General features: G+C 51.9%; 2 protein-coding genes across 4 annotated transcripts in view; one reads left to right on the top strand and one right to left on the bottom strand.

Moving 5' to 3' along the window:
• NAE1 (NEDD8 activating enzyme E1 subunit 1) overlaps positions 1–12,514 on the bottom strand; it is a 30,717-nt gene extending 18,203 nt beyond the window's left edge. Inside the window, exons 1-2 of one of the 2 annotated variants that reach the window (XM_070451192.1) lie at positions 12,412–12,514; positions 16–119 (exon numbers count right to left, since the gene is read on the bottom strand). Coding sequence is in view for 1 of the 2 variants with exons in the window: in XM_020884943.2 (XP_020740602.1) it covers positions 16–119; positions 3,684–3,736 (157 nt within the window). In the remaining variant the exon portion in view is untranslated. Of the gene's footprint in view, positions 1–15; positions 120–3,683; positions 3,816–12,411 lie in introns of those variants that run through there. The other variant, XM_020884943.2, reaches the window with a different exon arrangement.
• Positions 12,090–21,243, top strand: CA7 (carbonic anhydrase 7). 2 transcript variants are annotated; one of them, XM_070451193.1, is made up of 8 exons: positions 12,090–12,241; positions 12,491–12,730; positions 14,768–14,965; positions 17,967–18,085; positions 19,032–19,127; positions 19,231–19,293; positions 19,819–19,974; positions 20,468–21,243. In XM_070451193.1, exons 1-8 carry the CDS (start codon positions 12,202–12,204, stop codon positions 20,588–20,590), a joined length of 1,035 nt encoding a protein of 344 aa, XP_070307294.1. In that variant the 5' UTR covers positions 12,090–12,201; the 3' UTR covers positions 20,591–21,243. The 2 variants fall into 2 exon arrangements, with proteins under 2 accessions (XP_070307294.1, XP_020740605.2); XM_020884946.2 differs by lacking the exon at positions 12,491–12,730 and having other exon boundaries at positions 12,095–12,241.
• Positions 21,244–22,050: the final 807 nt, after the last annotated feature.

The following is a 22,050-nucleotide window of genomic DNA, read 5'->3' as shown; positions in this document are numbered from 1 at the left end:
ACAAAACTATCATACCTGGTAGCACCAAATTTTTAAGGATTTCAGTTCCTGTGGCTGTTGCGTTTATTAGGCAAACATGAGCAGATTCTAGAGCCTCCTGGCCGTGATCACCCCACAATCTACAAAAGAAGACGCAAATTTAACATTTTAAAAACTTCCATGAAAATACAACTTTATTTGAAGGGTGATCGTTAAAGTGTTCTTGCATCGAATAACTGATGTGACCAGCACGGCACACATGTAAGACAGGAACAGCAGGAGCTGTTATGGGAATCACACAGCTGAGTAACCTGAGACTTAGCTTGAGCCTGTCATGGTTAAAGGCGGGGTCAAATTAGAACTAGACACTTGGTCTTTCAGCTCTTAGTCCATTACTCTTTTCAAGTCAGATAACTTACAGAACAGAAAGTCTTTATATTCATTAACATTACAGAAGTACCTTAGATTTAAAACCTATTATTCTCTGTTATTATTAAAACCTATTATTCTCAGAAGGCTGAGTGCCGAAGAATTGGTGCTTTTGAACTGTGGTGTTGGAGGAGACTCTTGAGTGTCCCTTGGACTGCAAGGAGATCAAACCAGTCAATCCTAAAGGAAATCAACCCTGAATATTCATTGGAAGGACTGATGCTGAAGCTGAAACTCCAATACTTTGGCCACCTGTAAAGAACCAACTCATTGGAAAAGACCCTGATGCTGGGAAAGACTGAAGGCAGGAGGAGAAGGGGACGACAGAGAATGAGATGGTTGGATGGCATCACTGACTCAGTGGACCGGAGTTTGAGCAAGCTCTGGGAGATGGTGAAGGCCAGAGAAGCCTAGTGTGCTGCAGTCCATGGGGTCGCAGAGAGTCAGACACGACTGAGTGACTGAACAACATTCTCTATTTTGGGCTTCCGAGGTGGCTCAATGGGTAAGGAATATGCCTGCAGGGCACGAGACATGGGTTTGATCCCTGGGTCGCAAAGACTCCCTGGAAGAGTACATGGCAACCCACTCCAGTACTCTTGCCTGGAGAATCCCATGGACAGAGGAGCCTGGAGGGTTACAGTCCACAGGGTCGCAAAGAGTCAGACACGACTGAAGTGACTGAGCACATATGCACCCTCTAGTTTATTTCTCCTTAAGTTACAGGGATCCAGTATAATTTAAGATCTTGACATAAGATTGATCCACCATGACATTTTCAAGAGTGAGAAAAGCTTTACCAAGAAAACTGAAGTACCAAGAAAACTGAAGTACCATCTTGAAAAGCCTTCACACTGACTTCTACAGCAGTGCTTTAAAATGTTATTCCCAATTCTAACAGCATGACACGTAAATGCATGTTATTAACAAACAAAAAGATGTAATAAGGATTAGAAATGTGTTATAACCTGAAATATATGTTACATCTTGTCACACCAGCATATCATTAACAGGGCACAATATGTGACCAAACAGGCATCATGACAGCTAGGCTAACGTAGCTACCTTTGCCCAGAAAGCCTAATGTATCTTTTCTTGCAAGTATAGGAAATACAGGGGAAGCCCAAATCATTAGAAAAATGTCATAGCTTGGAGGGCTGAGAGACTTTAAGCTGCTTCCTGTCTGTTGTCTAAAGCAGATCCTTTCCTATTATGTAGTCTGTACAGCCTCCAGAGCAAATCACAACGATAACTGCATCATCTGGTGTTTTATCTGCTGAACATCCATCTCTCCATTCCACTCTAAGTTCTGTAAGGGCACAAACCACTCCCTACGTTCACCACTGAAGCCCCAGTGCTTGACACAGTGCCTTGCCCAGGATAATCATTGAATAGCTGTCAAATGCATGGAGGATGAGTCTAGAAGAACCAGATAGACTGGAAACCTGTTTTTTTCCTATGAAAGTAGGGCACACAGAAGACACTTGGCATATTTGGTTGATGGATGCTTGGGTAGCTGGAGAAAGAGCCTAAGAGAATATTGGTGTATCTCTAGGTAATATGTTTCAAGAAATGACCCAAACGAAAATCAATCCTCTCCATTCTCTTGCTGGCTAAGGCAGGCAGGGCAGGCTGACTGCTAGCTGGCGGCACAATCTTGCTTGTAACTGCTTCCCTCTGACACTTCAAAACCAATAAACAGTTCTCACTGTCTGTTCCTTAAATGGACTGGATTCAGCAAAAACTCTTTTGTCACAGTTACTTAGTAATCTAAAATACTTTATCAGCTCTGTCCTGTATGGTTATCTCTGCTTCAAAACACAAGGATCTCCAAGCATTTACAAGAGAACACAAGCTGGTTACTGTCTCTACCACCTTGCTCCTTTCCCCAGAAACTTTCCTTTCCCTTTCCCCAGGGAGCAGACAGTACCAACTCTGGAAAAGCCAGAAGGTCTCCAGTTTACATCCTGGTTCAAACACATGGGAGACTCAGAACAGGTTATCAGACTTTTAAAATTCAGTTTTCCCATCTATAAAGCAGACAATATCTGCCTTCAAGACTGCTCTCACAATTGAGTGCATAAAGCCCCTAACAGCACTAAGTCAGAGGTGTAAACGAGTTCCAGTCCTTAGGGACCTACTGGAACTTCTGGCTTTCGGGTCTTCAGAAAGGAGGGGGGCCACATATTTGTGCTATTTCTGCTGCCTTTGGCGGTGGTTTAGTCTCAAGTCATGTCCGACTCTTTTGTGATCCCAGAGACGACAGTCCGCCAGGCTTCTCTGTCCATGGGATTTCCCCTGCAAGAATATTGGAATTGGTTGTCATTTCCTTCTCCAGGGGATCTTCTCAATGCAGGGATGAAATCCACATCTCCTGCCTTGTAGATGGTCTCCTGCATTGCAGGTGAATGTTTACAGCTGAGCCACCATGGAAGCCCTTTAACCACATAGAAAATGCTCAATAAATAAGGAATGGGGAGTGTCAGGAGAAAAGGCATGGGAGGGGAAGTAGTCAAGGACTAGCCTGATGGCTGAGGCCTGCAGTCCATTAAGTAGATATCCATTAGTCCATTAGCCACATGTGGCTACTGGGCACTAGAAATAAGGCTAGTCCAATTTGAGATGCACCAAGACTATAAAATGTTGGATTCTGAGAACAGAATGAAAAAATGGTAAAATATCTCTAATAACTTTTTATACTGATTATGCGTTGAAACAGTAATATTTTGCACATACTGGGTTAAACAAACTGAACTATTAAAATTATTTTTACCTGTTTCTTTTTCCTTTTTTAATGTGACTACAAATATAAATATTATGTATTATATACATATACACACATATATAACTACGTATGTGGTTCACATGAGACTGGCATTCTATTTCCACTGGACAGCGCCGACTTAGAACAATACCTAACGTTCGGTGCTGACCTCGGCGGCCGAGATGGGGTAGTCCCAAGCCCCTCATTCCGCAAAACCAGCAGCACAGCGAGGCGGAACCGGCAGCCGCCGCGGTGACTCGGCGGACGCTGGGGGCGGTGCACCTCGACCTGCACACCGCGTGGCGAGCGGGCGAGCGCGCCCCTCGGGGAAGGCGAGTGCCGCCCCCGAGAAGCACCGGGGCCCCAGGCCGGAACCCTGAGCACGGGACGCACGGCCCGGCCCAGCCCGGCGGGAGGCCCGAGAGGCCCAACCGCGCCGCCCGCTCGCCTAGGCCCGGCCCGGACGCAGAGGAACCCGCTGGCCCGCCCGAACCGGTGAGCCCTGGCTCACCTCAGCTGCCGGTCGTACTTCTGCTCCTTAAGCAGCTTCCCCGGCTGCGCCATGGCCGCGCCCGCCCCACGGAGAACCGCCGGGCCACTACCGAAAACTGCCACCACCTCCGCGAGCGCGCAGGCGCACTGAGCGCCCTTTTGCCGCTGCCGTCTCCTGCGCGCGGCCGGCAGGGGGCGCCTCCACTGCACTGCGCACGCGTCGCCGGTACACCCGGGCGTCTGCGGCCAAAGCTCAGGAATGGGTCCAGTGACCGCGGGGGCGGTGGTCGCGCCTTACCCGTGCAGCAATCCTTCTGGTCGACCAATCCGTGACTTTGAACGTTCGGTAGTTGTGGGGAACTTGGGCTTTGGAATCAGGCAGATTTAGATTTTCACCACTCACTGGTTGTGAAATATGCTCTTTACCTCTCAAATCCTCAGTTTTTTCTCTCTGTGTCATGGGGATAAATGAGCCTCTGTCACAGAGTTCTGTTAACCTTAAGTGAGATTTTGAACACACAGGACTCACAAAAAAAACCCTGTCGGAAGAAGAACTTTCATTATTATGTTCATTATTATTCACCCATTTCTTCCATCTTCTCAGGCAAGAAGCCCACAGTGAGCGCCTGTTTCGAACCACAAAGCTAGCTGCTCCTGGCTTCAGATGCAAAGAGGAATAAGTCTGGGACTCGGTTCTTGGGGAGTTCAATGTCCCAAGAAGAGAGAGACAGTAAACGAGTACTCCCTAGACAATATGAACCTCCCATAGGTAGAGGGAAGTTGAGGACCTGAGAGGTGAGCAGAGGAACTCTACTTACTCCCCCTCTTCCAGGAATGTTTCACATGATGTGGACAAGATAGAATGTATTAAGCAGAAAGATCAGCAGATGTCATCCCTGGGAGGTAAGGCATGACAGGCTGAGGCACTAAAGGAAGTTTGGTGTGGTGTAGAGTTAGGCGAAGGGTAGGGAGTGATCACCCAGGTGGTTCAGTGGTGAAGAATCTGCCAGCCAATGAAGGAGGTCTGGGTTCGACCCCTGGGTGGAGAAGATCCTTGGGTCCCCTGGGAAATCCCATGGACAGAGGAGCCTGGTGGGGCTACAGACCATGGGGTTGCAAAAAAGTTGGACACGACTTAGCAACCAAACAACAGCAAGGAGTGGTCAGAGGAAGTTTCAGAGGTGGTATGAGCCAGGTTGTGAAGACTGAGAACATAAAATCAAGGAGGAATTTAAAGCTCTGAACTTCCTGAAAAGAACCATCCCTGTGGGGATGGCTGCCAAGGAACAGGGCTACTCCATGAGGAAGGTGGGCAAGAGGGGACTGGAGGGACATGAGGATTCCTTCCTATTTCACAGACACTACAGGCATCTTCAGGTTAATGATTACCTCAAATAAGGTGAAAGTGAGCACAGATCTCCACCCCAACCCACCCTGGGATGGGAACTGGGTAAGGGGCACGGTTGAGAGTAACGATGCAGCAATGATGGATAAAATTTCCCCTGGGTGCTGTCTCCAATATCAGGTTGGGGCACACCCTCTCATGACTTCCCTGGCCCCTGCATAGCACCATGGAACACAACCGATGGGAAACAGAGGCAGGAGACTCTCCCAGCTTGTCATGTGCTTTTTCTGTCACATGCCCTCCAATTGGACAGGTGAAATATAACAGATAATAAAATACACCCAAGGAATGTGGGAAGGTCAAAAGATGACAGGTGAGAGTTCAGTACAATCATGGACTGCATGAATAGAAACATCCCCAAGTTTGGCAGAGGGGAGTCATACTGACTATGAAGATATACGTGACTTTGAAAAAGGTTTGTGTTGGTGGCAACCTGTAAAAGAAGATACTTCAGTGTATTAATTTCCTGGAGTTGCTATAACAAGGTTCCACAAACTGCTACAAACTACCAAAAACTAGAAACTCATTGCCTGACCTTTGTGAAAGCTGGAAATTCAAAATTAAAGTGTGTGTAGTGTGCTCCCTCTGAACTTTAATTTCCCTTTAAGGGAAGAACCTGGCCTGGCCTTCCTAGCTTCTGTTGGTTGGCTAGTAATCCTTGGCTCACAGCCGTATGTAGCACTTCAGTCTCCACCTGTATCATCATATGGTATTCTCTTCTCGTGTCTCTGTATTTCTTCTAAGTCACATTGGATTAGGGTCCACCCTAAAGACTGCATCTTTTTTTTGAAAGATTTATTTTTGGCTGCACTGGGTCTTTGTTGCTGCTTGCAAGATTTCTCTAGTTGCATCTACTCTGTAGATAAGATGCACAAGCTTCTCATTGCAGTGGTTTCTCTTGTTGTGAAGAACAGGCTCTAGGTGCATGGGCTTAGTTTTCCCTTGGAACGTGGCATCTTCCTGGACCAGGGATCAAACCCATGTCCCCTGCATTGGCAGACAAATTCTTCACCACTGAACCAGCAGGGAAACCCATGACCTCATCTTAACTTGATTAAAGCTTCAAAAACCATGTTTCCAAATAAGATTACACTCAAAGGTCCCGGACATTAGGACTTAAACAACTTAAGTTGTTGCAGGGGCATCTAGTTCAAGCCATAACAGCGTGTAAAAGTGCTGTGCTGGAGCCATATGCAGGGTTGACCCAATACAAGCCCTACCACCTGGGAACTCAGGGCTCCTCACAAGTTTTTCCTTTTGTAGAAGACAGGCAATCAAAGGTATCAGACCAGTAAAGCATGGCTTCATTGATTTAGACCATTGGTTTTTTAAGGGTGATCCTGAAACAGCAGTATCAACATCACCTGGGAGTCTGTTAGAAAGGCAAATTCTCAGGTCCCATTCCAGACCTGCTGAAACAGAAACTCTGGGGTGAGGCCTAGGAAACTTTTAATAAGACTCCTGGTGACTCTGATTCATGCTCAAGTTTGAGAACCACCGACCTATGCCAATCTCCCACTGAACAGGTGGGAAAACTGAGCCCTAAACCCCATACACCACCCCCATTTACTGAGACTCATGAGCCAGGTAGACAGACCCTTGACACACATCACCATTTTGTGCTCACTGTATTCACCCAATGCAATAGATACTACTGTTCACCCCATTTTATACCTAAGAGAGTAGAGGCTTGGAGAGGTGAGTAAAGTTCCAAACTCTCACAGCTATTAAAAGGTGGCACAGGGATTAGAAACAAATACACTACAGATCTGGCCAGACCCCTGTTCAAGTCTATTGTGTTACCCATCCTGGTTGGTCTCAGCTGGAGGAGGCCAAATCCTTAAGCTGCCAGGATGTGTGGGGCTAGCTCTGCCCTTCATGTTGTTTGGTCACTCAGTCACGTCCAGCTCTTTGCGACCCCATGGACTGAAGCACACCAGGCTTCCCTGTCCTTCAACATCTCCCTGAGTTTGCACAAACTCATGTCTGTTGAGTCAGTGATGCTATCCAACCATCTCATCCTCTGTCGCCCCTTCTCCTCTTGCCCTCAGTGTTTCCCAGCACCAGGGTCTGCCCTAGAAGAGCTTATAATCTGTGGGAAACCAACCAGGAAGAATGAATCACAATGTTGGACGCGCTCCCAGGGTGCTGTGTTGGGTCTTAGTTGACTCATGCAAGATCTCTCATTTCGGTGCACCAAATCTCTCTTTGTGATGTGTAGGCTCAGTAGTCACAGTGCTTGGGCTTAGCTGCTCCATGGTTTGCAGGATCTTAGTTCCCCCGCCAGGGATCAAACCCATGTCCCCTCCATTGCAAGGTGGATTCTTAACCACTGGATCACCAGGGAAGTATGCCTTCTACATTTTAAAATGTCTTGCCCACAATGCATTTATCATCTGATTTGGTTAATCCACTTTCTCAGGGAAATCATCAGCCACCCACACAAAGATGTATAAATAAGGCTGTCCACCGCAAAATGGAAAAATCCACATACTAGAGTACTGTGCAGTTATTAAGTGTTAAGTTCTCCAAGACTGATGAAGCAGGGAAATGCTTACCATAGGGCATTAAGTGACAAATACCTGGTCACAAAACTCCACATATGGTTCTGATTGTTTTTTAAGTACTACTAATATATATTGTCTTCCCAGGTAGTGCTAGTGGTAAAGAACTTGCCTGCCAATGCAGGAGGCACAGGAGACATGGGTTCGACCCACTGGGTCAGGAAGATCCCCTGAAGGAGGAAATGGCAAACCCATGCCAGTATTCTTACCTGGAGAATCCCATGGACAGAGGAGCCTGGTGGGCTACAGTCCATAGGGTCTCAAAGAGTCAGATATGACTGCATGACTGAGCACAATACATACTGAAAAAGCCTGGCAGGATGGTCACTACAGTGTTTACAGTAGTGATTCTTGGGTGGTAATATGACCAGTGAATTTTCTTTACTATGCTTTTTTGATTCTCCTGAATTTTCTATACTAAATAGGTACTACTACTGTAACTGGAAAATGAATATTTGGGGTTTTAAATTTCCCCAAAAAGCTAAGGAAAAGGGGGAAGAACAGAGGTCTGAGGAGTACATACTTTGTTATAGGAGTCTCACAGATATGCTCACCCAACCATCCTATTGGCCCTCTTGACTCTCTGTTCGCATCTGACAGATCAGAAAACAGGCTGAGAGGTGAAGCAACTTGCTCCAGATCACACAGCTAGTGATGCTGGGAGCCAGGACCATGTCTGGCTGAGTTCACAGCCCAGATTCATTCCACATGTGAGTGCACACACATACATACTTGTTGCTGTTATTCAGTCACTCAGTCGCATCTGACTCTTTGCGATCCCATGGACTGCAGCACACCAGGCTTCCCTGTCCTTCACCATCTCCAGGAATTTGCTCAAACTCATGTCCACTGAGTCAGTGATGCCATTCCAACCATCTCACCCTTTGTCACCCCCTTCTCTTGCCTTCAGTCTTTCCCAACATCAGGGCCTTTTCCAATGAGTCGGCTCTTCGCATCAGGTGGCCAAAGTATTGGACCTTCAGCTTCAGCATCAGTCCTTCCAATGAATATTCAGGGTTGATTTCCTTTTGGATTGACTGGTTGGATCTCCTTGCTGTGCAAGGGACTCTCAAGAGTCTTCTCCAGCACCACAGTTCGGAGGCATCAGTTCTTCAGGGCTCAGCCTTTTTTATTGTCCAGCTCTCACATCCATACATGACTACTGGAAAAACCACAGCTTTGACTGTATGGACCATTGGAGGCAAAGTGATGTCTCTGCTTTTTAATACGCTAAGTTTGTAATTGCTTTTCCTCCAAGGATTAAGCGTCTTTTAATTTCATGGCTGCAGTCACCATCCACAGGGATTTTGGAGCCCAAGAAACTAACATCTCACTATTTCCATTGTTTCTATATACTTGGAGTGGACGTTTTTTGAAAAAAACCTAAGAAGCTGTAATTTTGATCTTAGAGTCTCAAGGTCACAGGGCTTCCAGTCTGGCCTGTTGGCCCTGGGCACAACACACAGTGAAGAGCAGGCATGATTCTGCCTGTTGGTGCAGCACTGGACAACTGTTGTCTCAACTGAAACTCACAGGGATCCCATGAGTTTGGGTAGGGCAGGGATGATGCCGTAATCACCTTGTTACTATAGAGCAAAGACACTTGTATCTTTGATAGGGGAAGTGAGATCTGGTCAAGGTCAGGATGAATGAGGTGTGGCTATACAACCCTCCCCCAGCCCTTCTTCATAGCTCTCACATCCCTATACTTCCTCTCCCCTAGCAAGTGCGAAATCCAGGAGGCCACTGACACCAATGAGACCAAAGAATAAGCTCCAGAGAAGTGAAATCAATTCTTTTTTTTAATTCCACTTTTTCTTTAATTTTTTTTGGCTGAATTGTATGGCATGTGGGATCTTAGTTCCCTGACCAGGGATCGAACCCACGCCCCCTGCATTGGGAGCACAGTCTTAACCACTAGACTGCCAGGGAAGTCCCCAGTTCCGTTTTAAAGACAGCATGTAATTGAGACAGGATGTACCTGAATGGCACAGTCTTTCCCAAGTTGACCTGAGTGGGCTACAGGGGCAACTGAGGCTTCACCTCAGACAGGCAGACTCCATCAGCTCCTCTCACCTACCTGAGTTCCCAGCTCTCCAGCACCTAGAGAAAACTGCTAAAGACAGGATGCAGGAAGGAAAGAATTGGATCAACTTTTATTTGGTTGTTAAAGAGGCAATATTTTAATTCTTTCTGAAGGAGTGAGCAGTAAAGGGTGTCCCTCCCACTCCCATTCTGCACCCTCTTCTGCCCTTCCGGGCTCCCAGTCTCCACCCAGGAGCCAAACACTCTCCCTAGCTTCTCTTCAGTTACTGTGGAGGAAGTCTTACCTGTCTACACAAATGACAATCAAATTTCAAATCCACTTCCTCCCCCCTCCTGGTGATTTTAGACATGTTGAAGAAGGGACTCAGCAGCTCTGGGTTTTTTTCCTAGCTCTGTCACTCACTGTGCACCCTAACTCAACTCCTCTGAGCCCTGCTTTCCTCATCTACAAAGTGGGGCTACTGTGAGAATGAAGCTCGATTCAATGCTATATAAGTAATTCCATTTTTTAAAAGTACTATAAATATGGAAATGGCTGGGTCACAGCAAGGGGTAAGTAGGTCAGTGAAGTAGACACATTTGGGCCCAACCCCAGGCCCTGAGAGTGTTGCAGCTCCCCCAGGAGAAAGGTGGCTGGCTCTTCTGGGAGAGGAACAGAGGCAGTCTTGGGGGCTACCCTCTGCATGTCTGTTATGATCCCCTGTCCCCTGTCTTAGAGTCAGATTTTTATTAAGGGCCCCTTCCAGCTCCTGGGTCAAGGAGAGGTGTCTAGGCAGTGCTGGGAGGTCACTGACTGACTTTGGCCCAGGCAATCAGTTGTCACTTAATCTCCAAAGCTCCACTCGGGGACTTGAGGGGTTCAGGGCCTAAGAGAGGGAAACCAAGACAGCCACACAGATATAGGGGAGCCTGGCAGACAAGATGGCAGATTCCCTCACAAGGTCAGCCAACAAAAGGGTCTGAAATAGTCTCCCTCTGGTAGAGGTCAGACCAGCAGAGATTTCACAAATGGTTCTTCGACTCTGGTTGGGTACAAATCCCTGGGTGGGATCATTTGTCTCTCCTTCCATCCACCCATCTGTTTGTCTTCCCAAAAGTGCCTGCTGAGGCCTAGCCAGAGACAAGCCCTATCCTTGGCATAAGGCCACATCCTCAGATGAATCAGATTGGGCCGGCTGGAGCCAGTGGGTGGAAGACAGAGGACGTCCCAGGTGGAGGGCACAGCAAGGACCAGGGCTTGTGGATGGGAAAATGTTGGGCCAAGGCAGATACTGAGATTGAGTGCAGGGTGGAGGGCCTGAGCTCCCAGCAGGTATGCCGAAGGTCGTGGGAAGGCAAGGAAAGGAGGGACAAACAGTGGGCTGTAAAGAAATAGGCAAAGAGACCAGGACAGTGGAGGAAGCAAGGGAGAGAAGGAGAGGGTGGAGGTAGGGCCTCATACTTAGTTCCATGGGATGAGCCAGCTGGTGCTCTGTGGGCCTGTCTTTTTAAGTATTTATTTGGCTGCGCCGAGTTTTCATTGCGGCATGTGGGATCCTGAGTTGTGGCATGTGGAATCTAGTTCCCTGACCAGGGATCCATCGAACCCTGGCCCCCTGCATTGGGAACGCAGAGTCTCAGCTTCCGGACCACCAGGGAAGTTCCCTGGGGTCTGTCTGCCTTAATGCCCAGTGGTTCAAGTCCAAACTCCCCACTCCCATTATGAGACCGTGGTTCTGCCTAAGCCCTCCTCCTACCCCAGGGCTCCCAAACCCCGACAACCCCCGGACACCAAGGGAAAGTAGGAAAGAGCACAAGAATCCAGGAGTGAGACAAATGGAAAGTAAAGCCCTCAGTCTCTAGCAAGAAGATCTGCGATGAGAAGTCACTTCATCTCTCTGGGCCTCAGTCTCCTGCTCTACGCAATCAGGCGAATGCAAGTATACCACCCATTGCTGTAGGAAAGCCGAGGGGGTTAGGAAACAGGAAGGATCCAAAGCTTGGCCCAGCACCTGGATCCTTCCCCGAACGGGGGAAACTCCATTCCTGGACACTTGATGGTCAGTGCAATTTGCAGTTTCAAGGGGCCCCAGTCCAAGAGGACTCAGAGCCCAGAGCCCAGGTCTCCGGTGGTGGAATTTACCCCCAGGGACAAGCCTGGGGAACGGACGGGGTGTGGAGAAACGGAGGCGGCCCTCGAGGGGTGACTTCTCCTGCCCCAGAGGCTGTACGCGCGCTGGAGGGAAGGAGGAACAGGGCTCGGCCAGGGTCAGCGTGGGGATGGGGTTTAGGTCCCCTCGACACCCCCCACACAGCCCGCATCTCAACTCAGGGCTCAACTGGCTTGCGGGGTGGGTGGGAGAGGGCAGGGCGGGGCAGGGCCAGCCTCTCTCGCCCTACTAGGGGGTGGGGGGGCGGGTCCCCTGGGAACCGCTCCTCCCGCCTGCCGCCGCTTTAAGAGGCTGCTCCGCAGCAGCGAGCGGGGCCGGAGCCGCAGCCCGAGCGAGCAGAACTGAGCCGAGCCGGCAGGTGACGGCAGCGGCATGACCGGCCACCACGGCTGGGGCTACGGCCAGAACGACGGTAGGCACAGACCCCAGCCGGCCCCCATCCACTGGGACTCGTCCCTGACCCTCCCACCCAGCGGGACCTGAAAGCCCCCTATCCTCCAGGCGAGATGGGGACCCTTCTCCCATCCAGCCCCCAGAGCCCGGCCCACCCGCTGGGTCAGAAAGCCCTGGCATCCCCCGCACCTGGCGCAAAGTGCGCGCTGCTCTCCGTCCGGCCCCGCCGCCAGCGAGCCAAGCGCGTCCTGCCTCCTCCTCCGCGCAGCCCCTGACGACCCAGCTGGCCGGACACTCACTCACTCAGGCCCGCCGGAGTGCGCAGCGGGTGGAGGCAGCCCAGGGCAGCTGGGGGCGGTCCGAATGCAGCGCGCTGCGCGGTGTTTGTGCGGGGAGCGCGCACGGCTGGTGTGCGGTGACCTCCCGGGAGCTGGGCTCCGCGTGGGCAAGGGCGCGGTGTCCCTGGCAGAGTTTGCCCGTCGAAGTGTCCAAGCTTTCGAGTTGGCAGGTATGTGAAGGAAGGGAGCATCTAAGGGCGCTCGGATGTGTCTGCGTGTCTGCCTCTGGCAGGATGTCTGAGCACGTCCCGGTGTGAGACAAGGGAGCCGGTGGCCCACATCAGCCTCCTGGTCTGACCCGGAGAATAGCTCCTCGATCCTGCCTCAGTTTCCTTAAAATGCAGAGGAAGGGAGAAGAGGCAGAAGGTGAGAGCCAGACCACTTGAGTGTGGGTCTGCAGCAGGGCAGTTCCTTTGAGGCTATTTCTTACCAAGCTGGGATGGGGATGTGGGATAAGAGTTCTTAGCTTTCCCTGAGGAACCAAGATCCAGAGGAAACCAAGGCAAGGCAGGTGGGGGTGGGAGAAGGGGAGTGCTGGTGGGAGGAACCCCCCATCCCTACTTATCTGCAGAGAGGCAGGCACTCTGTGAGGGGTGGATGGGGGTCCTGGGTACCAAGTCTGGGGGTCTGGGGCTTACAATTGGGTCAGAGAGAGTTAGGGAGGTGCTGTGGGGTCTTTGCCCCCGCTCTGAGGTCCCAAGCACAGAGGAGCATATTTTGAAGGGGAAAACCCTGTTTGGACATGCAAAAGCTAGAAAGAGATTTTCAGAAAAAGGCAACAGAGATCCGCAGAGATGCAGAGAGAGGCAGAGAAGGGGCAGGTTGACAGGACCCTCCTAGAAGATTCTCTCCCCCCATCCCCAGCTCCTGCTTCCAGCCAGCTTCTGCGTGCCTCCCCCAGAGTCAAAGTCCCCTGACTTTAGCCTTCTTGCTAGTCCTGACCACCAGCACTGAATGTCCAGTATTGCATTAGGGCTGCCCTGTAGCTGGCCTCCCTGAAGCTTCTGTGCCTCACCCAGTCCTGGGTCACCCAGCCTAGGGACAGTGAGGGCGGGAAGGACAGAGGATGGAGGTGCCGGCATGCGGCATGCTCACAGGACTTCAAAAATAACCCACAGTGGGTCTGGGCCACGCTTCTGAGTCATCCACTGGGGACACAGCTCTGTCGGCACCTGCTGCTGTTTTCTCAGGAAAACTTAAGAAGCCAAAAACGGGGAGAAGCACCAGCCGGCAGTGGCTCTAAAAATAGGCTGCATCTCAGGATGTTCCCCAGGGAGATGCCGAGCCTCTCGGCTGCAGATGGAATCTCTGGGAGGCAGGTGGTGGGTGCTCGTGGGTGTGCACACAGGTGTGCATGTATGTGCACGAGCATGTGTTTTGCTATAGTCTCTTAGTGCAGACCTGGGTTTGCAACAGGGAGTATCTACATGTGAGGGTGCATATATGTGTGTCAGAGATACTTGGAAGAGCTGCACATTTTTACACATGTGTTACTGGGCCTGCCCGCTCTGGATGCGGTGAGCTCAGGTCACTGTGCACATATGTCTGCGCACATGAAGATCTCCCTGGACCTGCACATGCCCAAGGAGGGCAGCTGGGGGGCAAGGCATGCACACTGTGTTTGCACCTGTACCCAAGTGTGCATGCGCACGTGCACAAGTGACGTTCAGTGCCCTCATCTGTGAAATGGGAATCACACTTGTCTCTACTTGGCAAGGCTATTGTGAGAAGCAAATGCATGTCATAGAGCCAAAGTGAAGTTGATGTGAGCTTTTGTTATCATTATTATGAACACTGACTGGAACTTGGTCAGATGCAAGAAGAGGCCAGACACCTGGTAGGGTCGGGTCAGTGACCTCGGGGCTTTGGGGACCTCTCTAAACATATGCTGGGTGTCAGGGAGGACCTGCTACCCCAAACTGCCCCTGAGCCTGTAGCTTTTGTGTGCTCCCTTCCACGCATTAGCTCTCTGGATCTCCTATCAGCTATGGGTAGAGAGCTTTGGGGAGGCCATTTCACAGACAAGAAAGTGGAGGCTAAGAGGGGAAGTGGCAGAGCTGGGAGTGATGCTCCAGACCATGTGACTCCAGAGCAGGGGCTGACCTCTGAAAGTATATAGCACGGAGACCATCCCCCAGAAATGCCCTCATCTGCAGCCCTGAGATCCAAGTTGGCCTGAGTTCTTGCCCTCTTCCCGCCATCTGCAGGCCCCTCACACTGGCACAAGCTGTATCCCATTGCCCAGGGAGACCGCCAGTCCCCAATCAATATCATATCTAGCCAGGCTGTGTACTCGCCCAGCCTGAAGCCACTGGAGATCTCCTATGAGTCCTGCACATCCCTCAGCATCGCCAACAATGGCCACTCTGTCCAAGTGGACTTCAATGACAGTGATGACCGAACTGGTAAGTGGCCCCTACCGGCCCCTGGCACTCTTCTCCCTGGAATCCTAACCTGATTGGGGTAGGCTCAAGAAGGGCAGAACACCATGCTGGGAAAGGAAGGCTCCACTTGTCACCAGCTGTGAAGCCTCAGTCTCCTGATGCATAAAATGGGGGCATTAAGACCCTGTCTCCCTCCCTGGGGTCACAGAGAGGAAAAATGAAAAAACCTGGAGTGATGTCTGTAGTGCTGGCATGTAGTAGATGCACAAGAAATACTAATTCTCTTTCTTCTCTTTCATTTAGTGCTTGAGGTCAGGTTTGTTTCCACTCCCTGCCTCATCACTGACCTGCTGTGTGGCCTAAGGCCAAATCCTCCTCTCTGTGTGATCTGGTTAAGCCCAGCAGAAAGAGAATGGAGCTAAAATGTTCTGCGTGCCAGGCCCCTTGTTAAGGTCATAAGCAATTGGTTTATTCCGCTCAAGAACCTGCCTGTAAGATGGGCTAGCAGAAACTTAGTGAACTGGGGAAGGCCAGAACCTTCCTGGTCCTACTCCGAAGTCTCCAGCCCACCTACAGCCTCAAATCCCAACTATCTTGGACCAAAGAGAACCCAATGGGAACTTGTGGCAGCTCCTTCCAGGGTCTCTTTGCCCTGGGATTAGAGGATTCTTCCATGATAAATTCCTAGACAGAAGGCTTGGGAGTGCTCCTTAGTATAGGGATTTTTGTCCTTATGACCAGGCCTGTGAAGGGGTCGAGTGGGACAAGGGGGGAACCTGCTAAAGTTTCTTACATAAGGAAGTGACTGGTACTCTGCCTCTCTGTCTCCTACCCCTGCCCCCCATACGTGCAATGAAAGTACTCAGGGGAACTCAGATTTCAAATAGAGAATCAAAAGGCAGACAAGAGGAGGAAAGCCAGATAGGAATGATCTTATTTGCTTAGTCCCAAGTTCTCTGGTAGGCTAGGAAAAAAGGGAAAGAGGATCAGTTATAATTCTTGCTGCAGAAGGGAGGAAATCCAACAGATCCTCCGAAGAGAGACACAGCATTTCTGGTACTGAATTCTAAGTAAAAGGCTCTCACCCAGAGCTTTGGGGAGGAACATGGGCCTCTTGATGACATTGTTGTTGTTGTTTAGTCACTAAGTCGTGTCCAACTCTTGGCGACCCTATGGAATGTAGCCCGCCAGGCTCCTCTGTCCTTTGGGATTTCCCAGGCAAGAATACTGCCATGGGTTGCCATTTCTTTCTCCAGGGAATCTTCCCAACCCAGAGATCAAATCTGCATCTCCTGCATTGGCAGATTTTTACCGCTAAGCCACCAAGGAAGCACCTAAGATCACAGTTTATGAAGGAGTAGTTTTCAAGTGACTGGACCTTCTGAATAACCTTCAGAGGACACTGAGGGGTCAATTCAGACATAAGGAGCTCAGTGAAGGCCACTCTTGGTAGGGGAGGCCCAAGGGAGCATTCCTCTGGACCACGGATCCAGGGGCTCACTTTCTAGCCTGGCTGGGGTTCTCTCCCTTAATAGAATGCCCAGGCCTGAGGGGTTAGGGGCCCAGTGGAAAGAAAGTAGGCTGAGGAGTGAGAGAGTTGGGGCCCTGCCACTTCCCAGCTGTGTGACCTTGGGCAAGAGACCTACCTTTCCGAGCCTCTGTCCCACATCTGGCCAGGGCGGGTAACAATGTGTCCCCCTCTAGGCCACTGTGGGGGTTGATGTCTGCAGAGTACCTGAACACATAGTCAGTACACCGTGAATGGCAGTGTGTTCTGTGGTCAGGATGCAGAGAGCAGGCTGAGGAAGCCAAGCTCAAGGGTTAGGGGGGGAAGTCACTCTCTAAGAGGTTACACTATGGAGTCCCAGGTGGGGCATGCTTGGAAGAGTGAGCCTCCACAGTCCATATCAGAAGCTCAGTCTACAGGCCTTCCCCAGGATGGAGGCATCCTGATTGGGCCTCAACCCAGAGCCACAACCTTCAGGTTCAGTTAACCACCCAGCATTGCCATGGACAGACCTGCTGCTCAGGTGAGGCAGGACAGGGAGACGGGGCCTCTGGGGTGTCCCATTACCCTCCTCCGTGAGGGGCCCACAGGGGTCAGGGCCCTGCCCCGGTCACCCATCCTGGAGGGGCCTAGTGGAACTCTGAGCCCAGGGCCGTCACCTGATCCGGGAGCTCATTTTCAGACCTGGTGGGGGCTCCCTCCACTGCTAGATCTATTTCAGCTAGAAATTCAGTCAGTCCCAGGAGGCCTTGTGTGCGGCCTCTGCTCGCTGGGTGTCAGAGTAGGAAAGTCACAAAACCAGCATAAACTGTCCCTGCCAAGGAGGCCATGAGGCCGGGACTCTGGGCAAGACAGGGGCCTGACCCTTGGAGTGGGGACCCTCAAGAGCTGGCCTCTGGACATCAGGCCCTGGGGAGCCACCAGGTTCTGGGCAGGCAGCACAGCCTGGTGATTAGGGCCCTGGGCTCTGGACTTACATCAAGTAGATGTGGGCTTCTATCTTAGCTCAGTGCCTTGCTGTGTGTGACCTTGGACAAAGACCTTGCCCTCTCTGTCTCTCGGTTCTTCCTTTGTACAATAGGAATAATAATAGGTTCTGTCCTTCTGAGTTATCATGAAGACTAAAGAAGAGAATCCTTCTGACTCAGCTCTGAGTCAGGGCTGCAGGCATGGGACGTCTACCATTAGTGGCGAAGAGGGTCTGAGAGGCAAAGTCCCAGCTTCCACTGGAAAGTGGGCAGGAGTGGGGAGGACAGCCTGATGGAAGGATGTACGCTGTCAGTACTAGACTACTAGACTCCTCTGCCACCTACAGGCCTCGAGGATTTCTGCCCTGGCCCAGTCAAAGGCATAAGGGAACTGCATGGGGACCGATCCAAGTCCACTTAGCCCCAGGAATGTTCCAAATGAAAAGTTTATCCCCCTCCTGGGCACTGCCCCGATGCTAATACTGCCGCCTTCAGGCAGTGTGGGGTCTCTCGCGGCTATTGCTACAGGTCCCCCTTTTCCCCGCAGTGGTGTCTGGGGGCCCCCTGGATGGGCCCTACCGCCTTAAGCAGTTCCATTTCCACTGGGGCAAGAAGCATGGTGTGGGCTCAGAGCACACGGTGGATGGAAAGTCATTCCCCAGCGAGGTAAGACCCTCCTCTGCCTGATGGGGGAAGGAGTGGGGTACTGGGGGTCAAGGGTTTGCTAGGTGCCCAATGTGGGGTCCCCCAAGGGGACCTCCACCCACCCTCAGCACAGGGTCTTCCACCTGAAGTTGGCCCACTGTTGTGCTGATCTGTGTGTCCAGAAGGAATTTTCTGAAGGGCAAATCCAGTCCCATCACAGCCTTGCAACAACCCTTCAAGGATTAAGCCTGGTCCTCAAGGCCCTGCGTGACCTGGCTTTGCCTGGCCTCATCTCACCTTGACCTCTTCTCATACTGACCTCCATGTAATGAATCCCTGCCCGCACCTGGCTCTTTCATGTTGCCATTGTTATTGTTTAGTCGCTAAGTCTTGTCCTACTCATTTGCAATCGCATTGACTATAATTTGCCAGGCTCCTCTGTCCATGGGGTTCTCCAGTCTAGAATACTGGAGTGGGTTGCCATTTCCTTCTCCAGGGGATCTCCTGGACCCAGGGATCAAACCCCCATCTCCTGTGTCTCCTGCATTGGCAGGCGGATTCTTTACCACTGAGCCACCTGGGAAGCTTGGCTCTTTCATACCTCTAGGCATTTACCTATGCTGTTCTTTCTGCCTGAAATGCCTTGCCCTGAGAGTTCCATCAGGTAACCCTCTTCTGATTCTTTGGCCTCAGCTGCAGGATCCACTTCCTCAGAGAGGTGTCACATTAGATGGTCATTATCTATTTCATAGTTCATGGAGGGCAGGGCCTGAGCTCTTTGGTCCCTTGGGGCTCAGGAAAGGGTCAGACCTAGAACAGGGTAAATGCTCTTTGACCCATGGCTCCCAGAGGAGCCCCTCCTGCAGGGGGGCCAGGAGTCCTGTGGGAATGAGGGAAGCCTAGCCCTGAACTCTCATGGATTCTGGGAGGCACTAAAGCCCTGGCCTGGCCTGTTGTTGCCCTGTAGCTGCACCTGGTTCATTGGAACGCCAAGAAGTACAGCACCTTTGGGGAGGCGGCCTCGGCGCCCGATGGCCTGGCTGTGGTCGGTGTCTTCCTGGAGGTGAGAGGGTTACCGGGGAACCAGAGGGCCATGGGAGGCCTGGTGCTACCCCTAGTCACAGAACACAGTGAATTCTGGGCTCACACTGCCTTCTCTCTGACAGACGGGGGACGAGCACCCCAGCATGAACCGTCTGACAGATGCGCTCTACATGGTTCGGTTTAAGGTGAGACCAGGGGTCGGTGCCCTTGATCCAGAGCAGCCTGGGAGGGGAGGGAGGGCCAGGCTAGATCATGGAGTGGGCCCTCCCACTCCTCCATCCTGGCAGCAGACCCTTGCAGAGGTGAAGGGTGCAGGTCCGCAGCTGTGGGGCGCTGCGACTGACTCCTCGTCATCAGGGCCCACGGCTCCACTGTGTGCCCAGCATGCGGTCTGGTTTGGTATAGGATTCATGAGATGCTTATCACTCTAATGGTCCTCCAACAGGCAGCACCACTGAGGTTTGTCGAGGGCAAAGGAGAGAACATGATGCCCCAAGGGCTTAGGAAGCACAGCTTTCTAATGCAAAAGGATGGGTAAAGAGGGCTGGCCAGGCTGGGAGATGGCCTCTGGGATCACAGACATTTGCCCACAGTTTGCCTCAGTGGGTCATATAAGCCTAAATCCTATTGACAGAAATGGGCAGGGAGGATGCTGCTCTCATCCTGGTGGGAGGTCTGTGCTGATTCCTGGGTCCCCCACCCTGCCCCAGGGCACCAAGGCCCAGTTCAGCTGCTTCAACCCCAAGTGCCTCCTGCCTGCCAGCCGGCACTACTGGACCTACCCCGGGTCCCTGACGACACCACCGCTGAGCGAGAGCGTCACCTGGATTGTGCTCCGGGAGCCCATCCGTATCTCTGAGAGGCAGGTGAGTCCTCCCAGAGCAGCAGATGGAGGGAGGTGACACTCAGGTACACCTGGGCAGCGTGACCATAGCAGTCCACAGCCTGCGGTCCCACCGTCAAGGTTCCCATTTTTTGCTAATAAATGTTCAGATTCTTGGGTGGGGGTCAGCTTGGTTGTTAGTCATTAGGACCTGGGCACAGGCTAGAAGGAGAGATCCCTGGATGCTGGGACCGCCCCTAGTGTGCTAGAATCTGAATGCTGCATTTGTGGACGATTCTTAGAGTGAAGATTGGAACTGGAGCTACACAGAGCAGGACCTAGGTTCAGAGGCTCTTTAGGAATAAGTCACTGAGGTCGGGGGTCCCAACAGGAAATGAGTGGGGAGTAGGGACAAGCCCTCGGGGCAGGAGGAGAGAAGGACAGAGCTAGCTGGGCAGGGTATGCCAGACGATGTGTCTGGGGTCAGAGGGGACCACAGCTCCCCCTTCTGCCCTGAGTATCTCTCCTGCCTTAAGATGGAGAAATTCCGGAGCCTGCTTTTCACCTCAGAGGAGGACGAGAGGATCCACATGGTGAACAACTTCCGGCCGCCACAGCCACTGAAGGGCCGTGTGGTCAAGGCCTCCTTCCGGGCCTGAGCTGCCTACCTGCCCAGCCAGTCACCGGGGCACCATCTTCCCAAGGGCTTCCATGTCAGCAGACACCAAACCATCCGAGGCTCCCTGCCTAGGGTTGCTGTGGACCCTCCTTCAGCTGGCTTGCTCCTTGGCCACGCTGGAGGCTTCTTGATGGGACCTTCAAGTCAGGGGACACCTTTCAGCCACCCTGGGGACAGGAAGGGACCTGAGCCGAGTGTGGCCCAAGCCTGAGGCTGCCTTTGCTCTCCAAGACCCAAAGGCCCCTGGGAACCTCCTCTTGTCTTCCCCACTGGCAGTGGCAGCAGCCCTACCCCGAGCTCACACTGTGACGGATGAGACCAAACTCTCCGGGGCAGGCAGCTGGCACTCCCGGAAAGACTCAAGCAATAATTAGAAGAGTGGGCAGAGCTGCCCTCTCAGCATTACCTCTTCTGCGGGCCTCCGCCATGCACGCACCTCACTGCCAGGCCATTAAAATGGACTCAGCCTGCTCCGGGTGACGTGGCCTTCTCCTTCCAGCCACCTGCTGCCGTAGGCAGGCACTGGCTACAGCTTATGTAGTATCTCCCTTCATCCCCACCCAGCCACCAAAGCCACCTACATGACAATCCATCCATGCACTGATTAATAAATTCAATCATTCATGCAGCAAATACCCACTGAGTGCTGTGTTCTATCAAGTACCGTTCTGGACATCGGAGAGGCCATGGTGATGAGTCAAGTTCAGGGCCATGGGCACTGAGCTCAGACTGTGATATCTTCATCTGGTGAAGGAATTAAATTCCAACCAGTTTCCAAGGCAGAGAGATAGGAACAGTGTGTTTGAGCAGAAAGAGCAGGGGTGCCAGCTCCCAGGTGAGAGCCCAGGGTGTCTGCAGAGTGGAGAAGCACCAGTGGGGCCGGAGCCTGGGGGAGGGCCTGGGACTCTCTCCAGGGCTAGTGGGAGTCAGGAAGGATCTGGAGTTAAGGAAGGGGGAGGCCAGATGTGCAAAGGGGGAGACCCCTGGGGAGTGTTGGGGGGCAGGCAGGAATGGCAGCAGGGGGAGATGTTGGCCAGTGGCCAGGAGAAAGAATACAGCGTGGTGGAGGCTGGGAGCAGGGGGCTGAACGAGAGAGATTTAGATAGCATTTAGCTATCTATGAGGGAGGGGGGTGGGGGGAGTGCAGAGTATGTCCCTGGGTAGAGAGAGGTGACAGGAAAGCCTGGGCAAGAGGAGACCAGGAGGGACACATGGCATTTGTGGGGCCCTGGAGAGGAGTGCTAGGAAGGAGTGGGATGTTGGGGTCTGAGCCAAGAAGAGAGGTAGAGGGTGGAGGGAGGTTTGGAGCATCTTCATTCAAGGTGGTAGGTGAGGCCGAGGGGCAGGAGGGGGAGGGTACTCAGTGAGAGATGCAGCCCAGAACCAGTGCACAACCCTGGAGAGATGCTGCTGAGGGGGAAGCCACAGAATGAGGTCTGA

This window comes from Odocoileus virginianus, chromosome 20 (assembly GCF_023699985.2).
Source record: "Odocoileus virginianus isolate 20LAN1187 ecotype Illinois chromosome 20, Ovbor_1.2, whole genome shotgun sequence".
Taxonomy (NCBI): Eukaryota; Metazoa; Chordata; class Mammalia; order Artiodactyla; family Cervidae; genus Odocoileus; species Odocoileus virginianus.
This window is presented reverse-complemented; position numbering and strand designations above follow the sequence as displayed.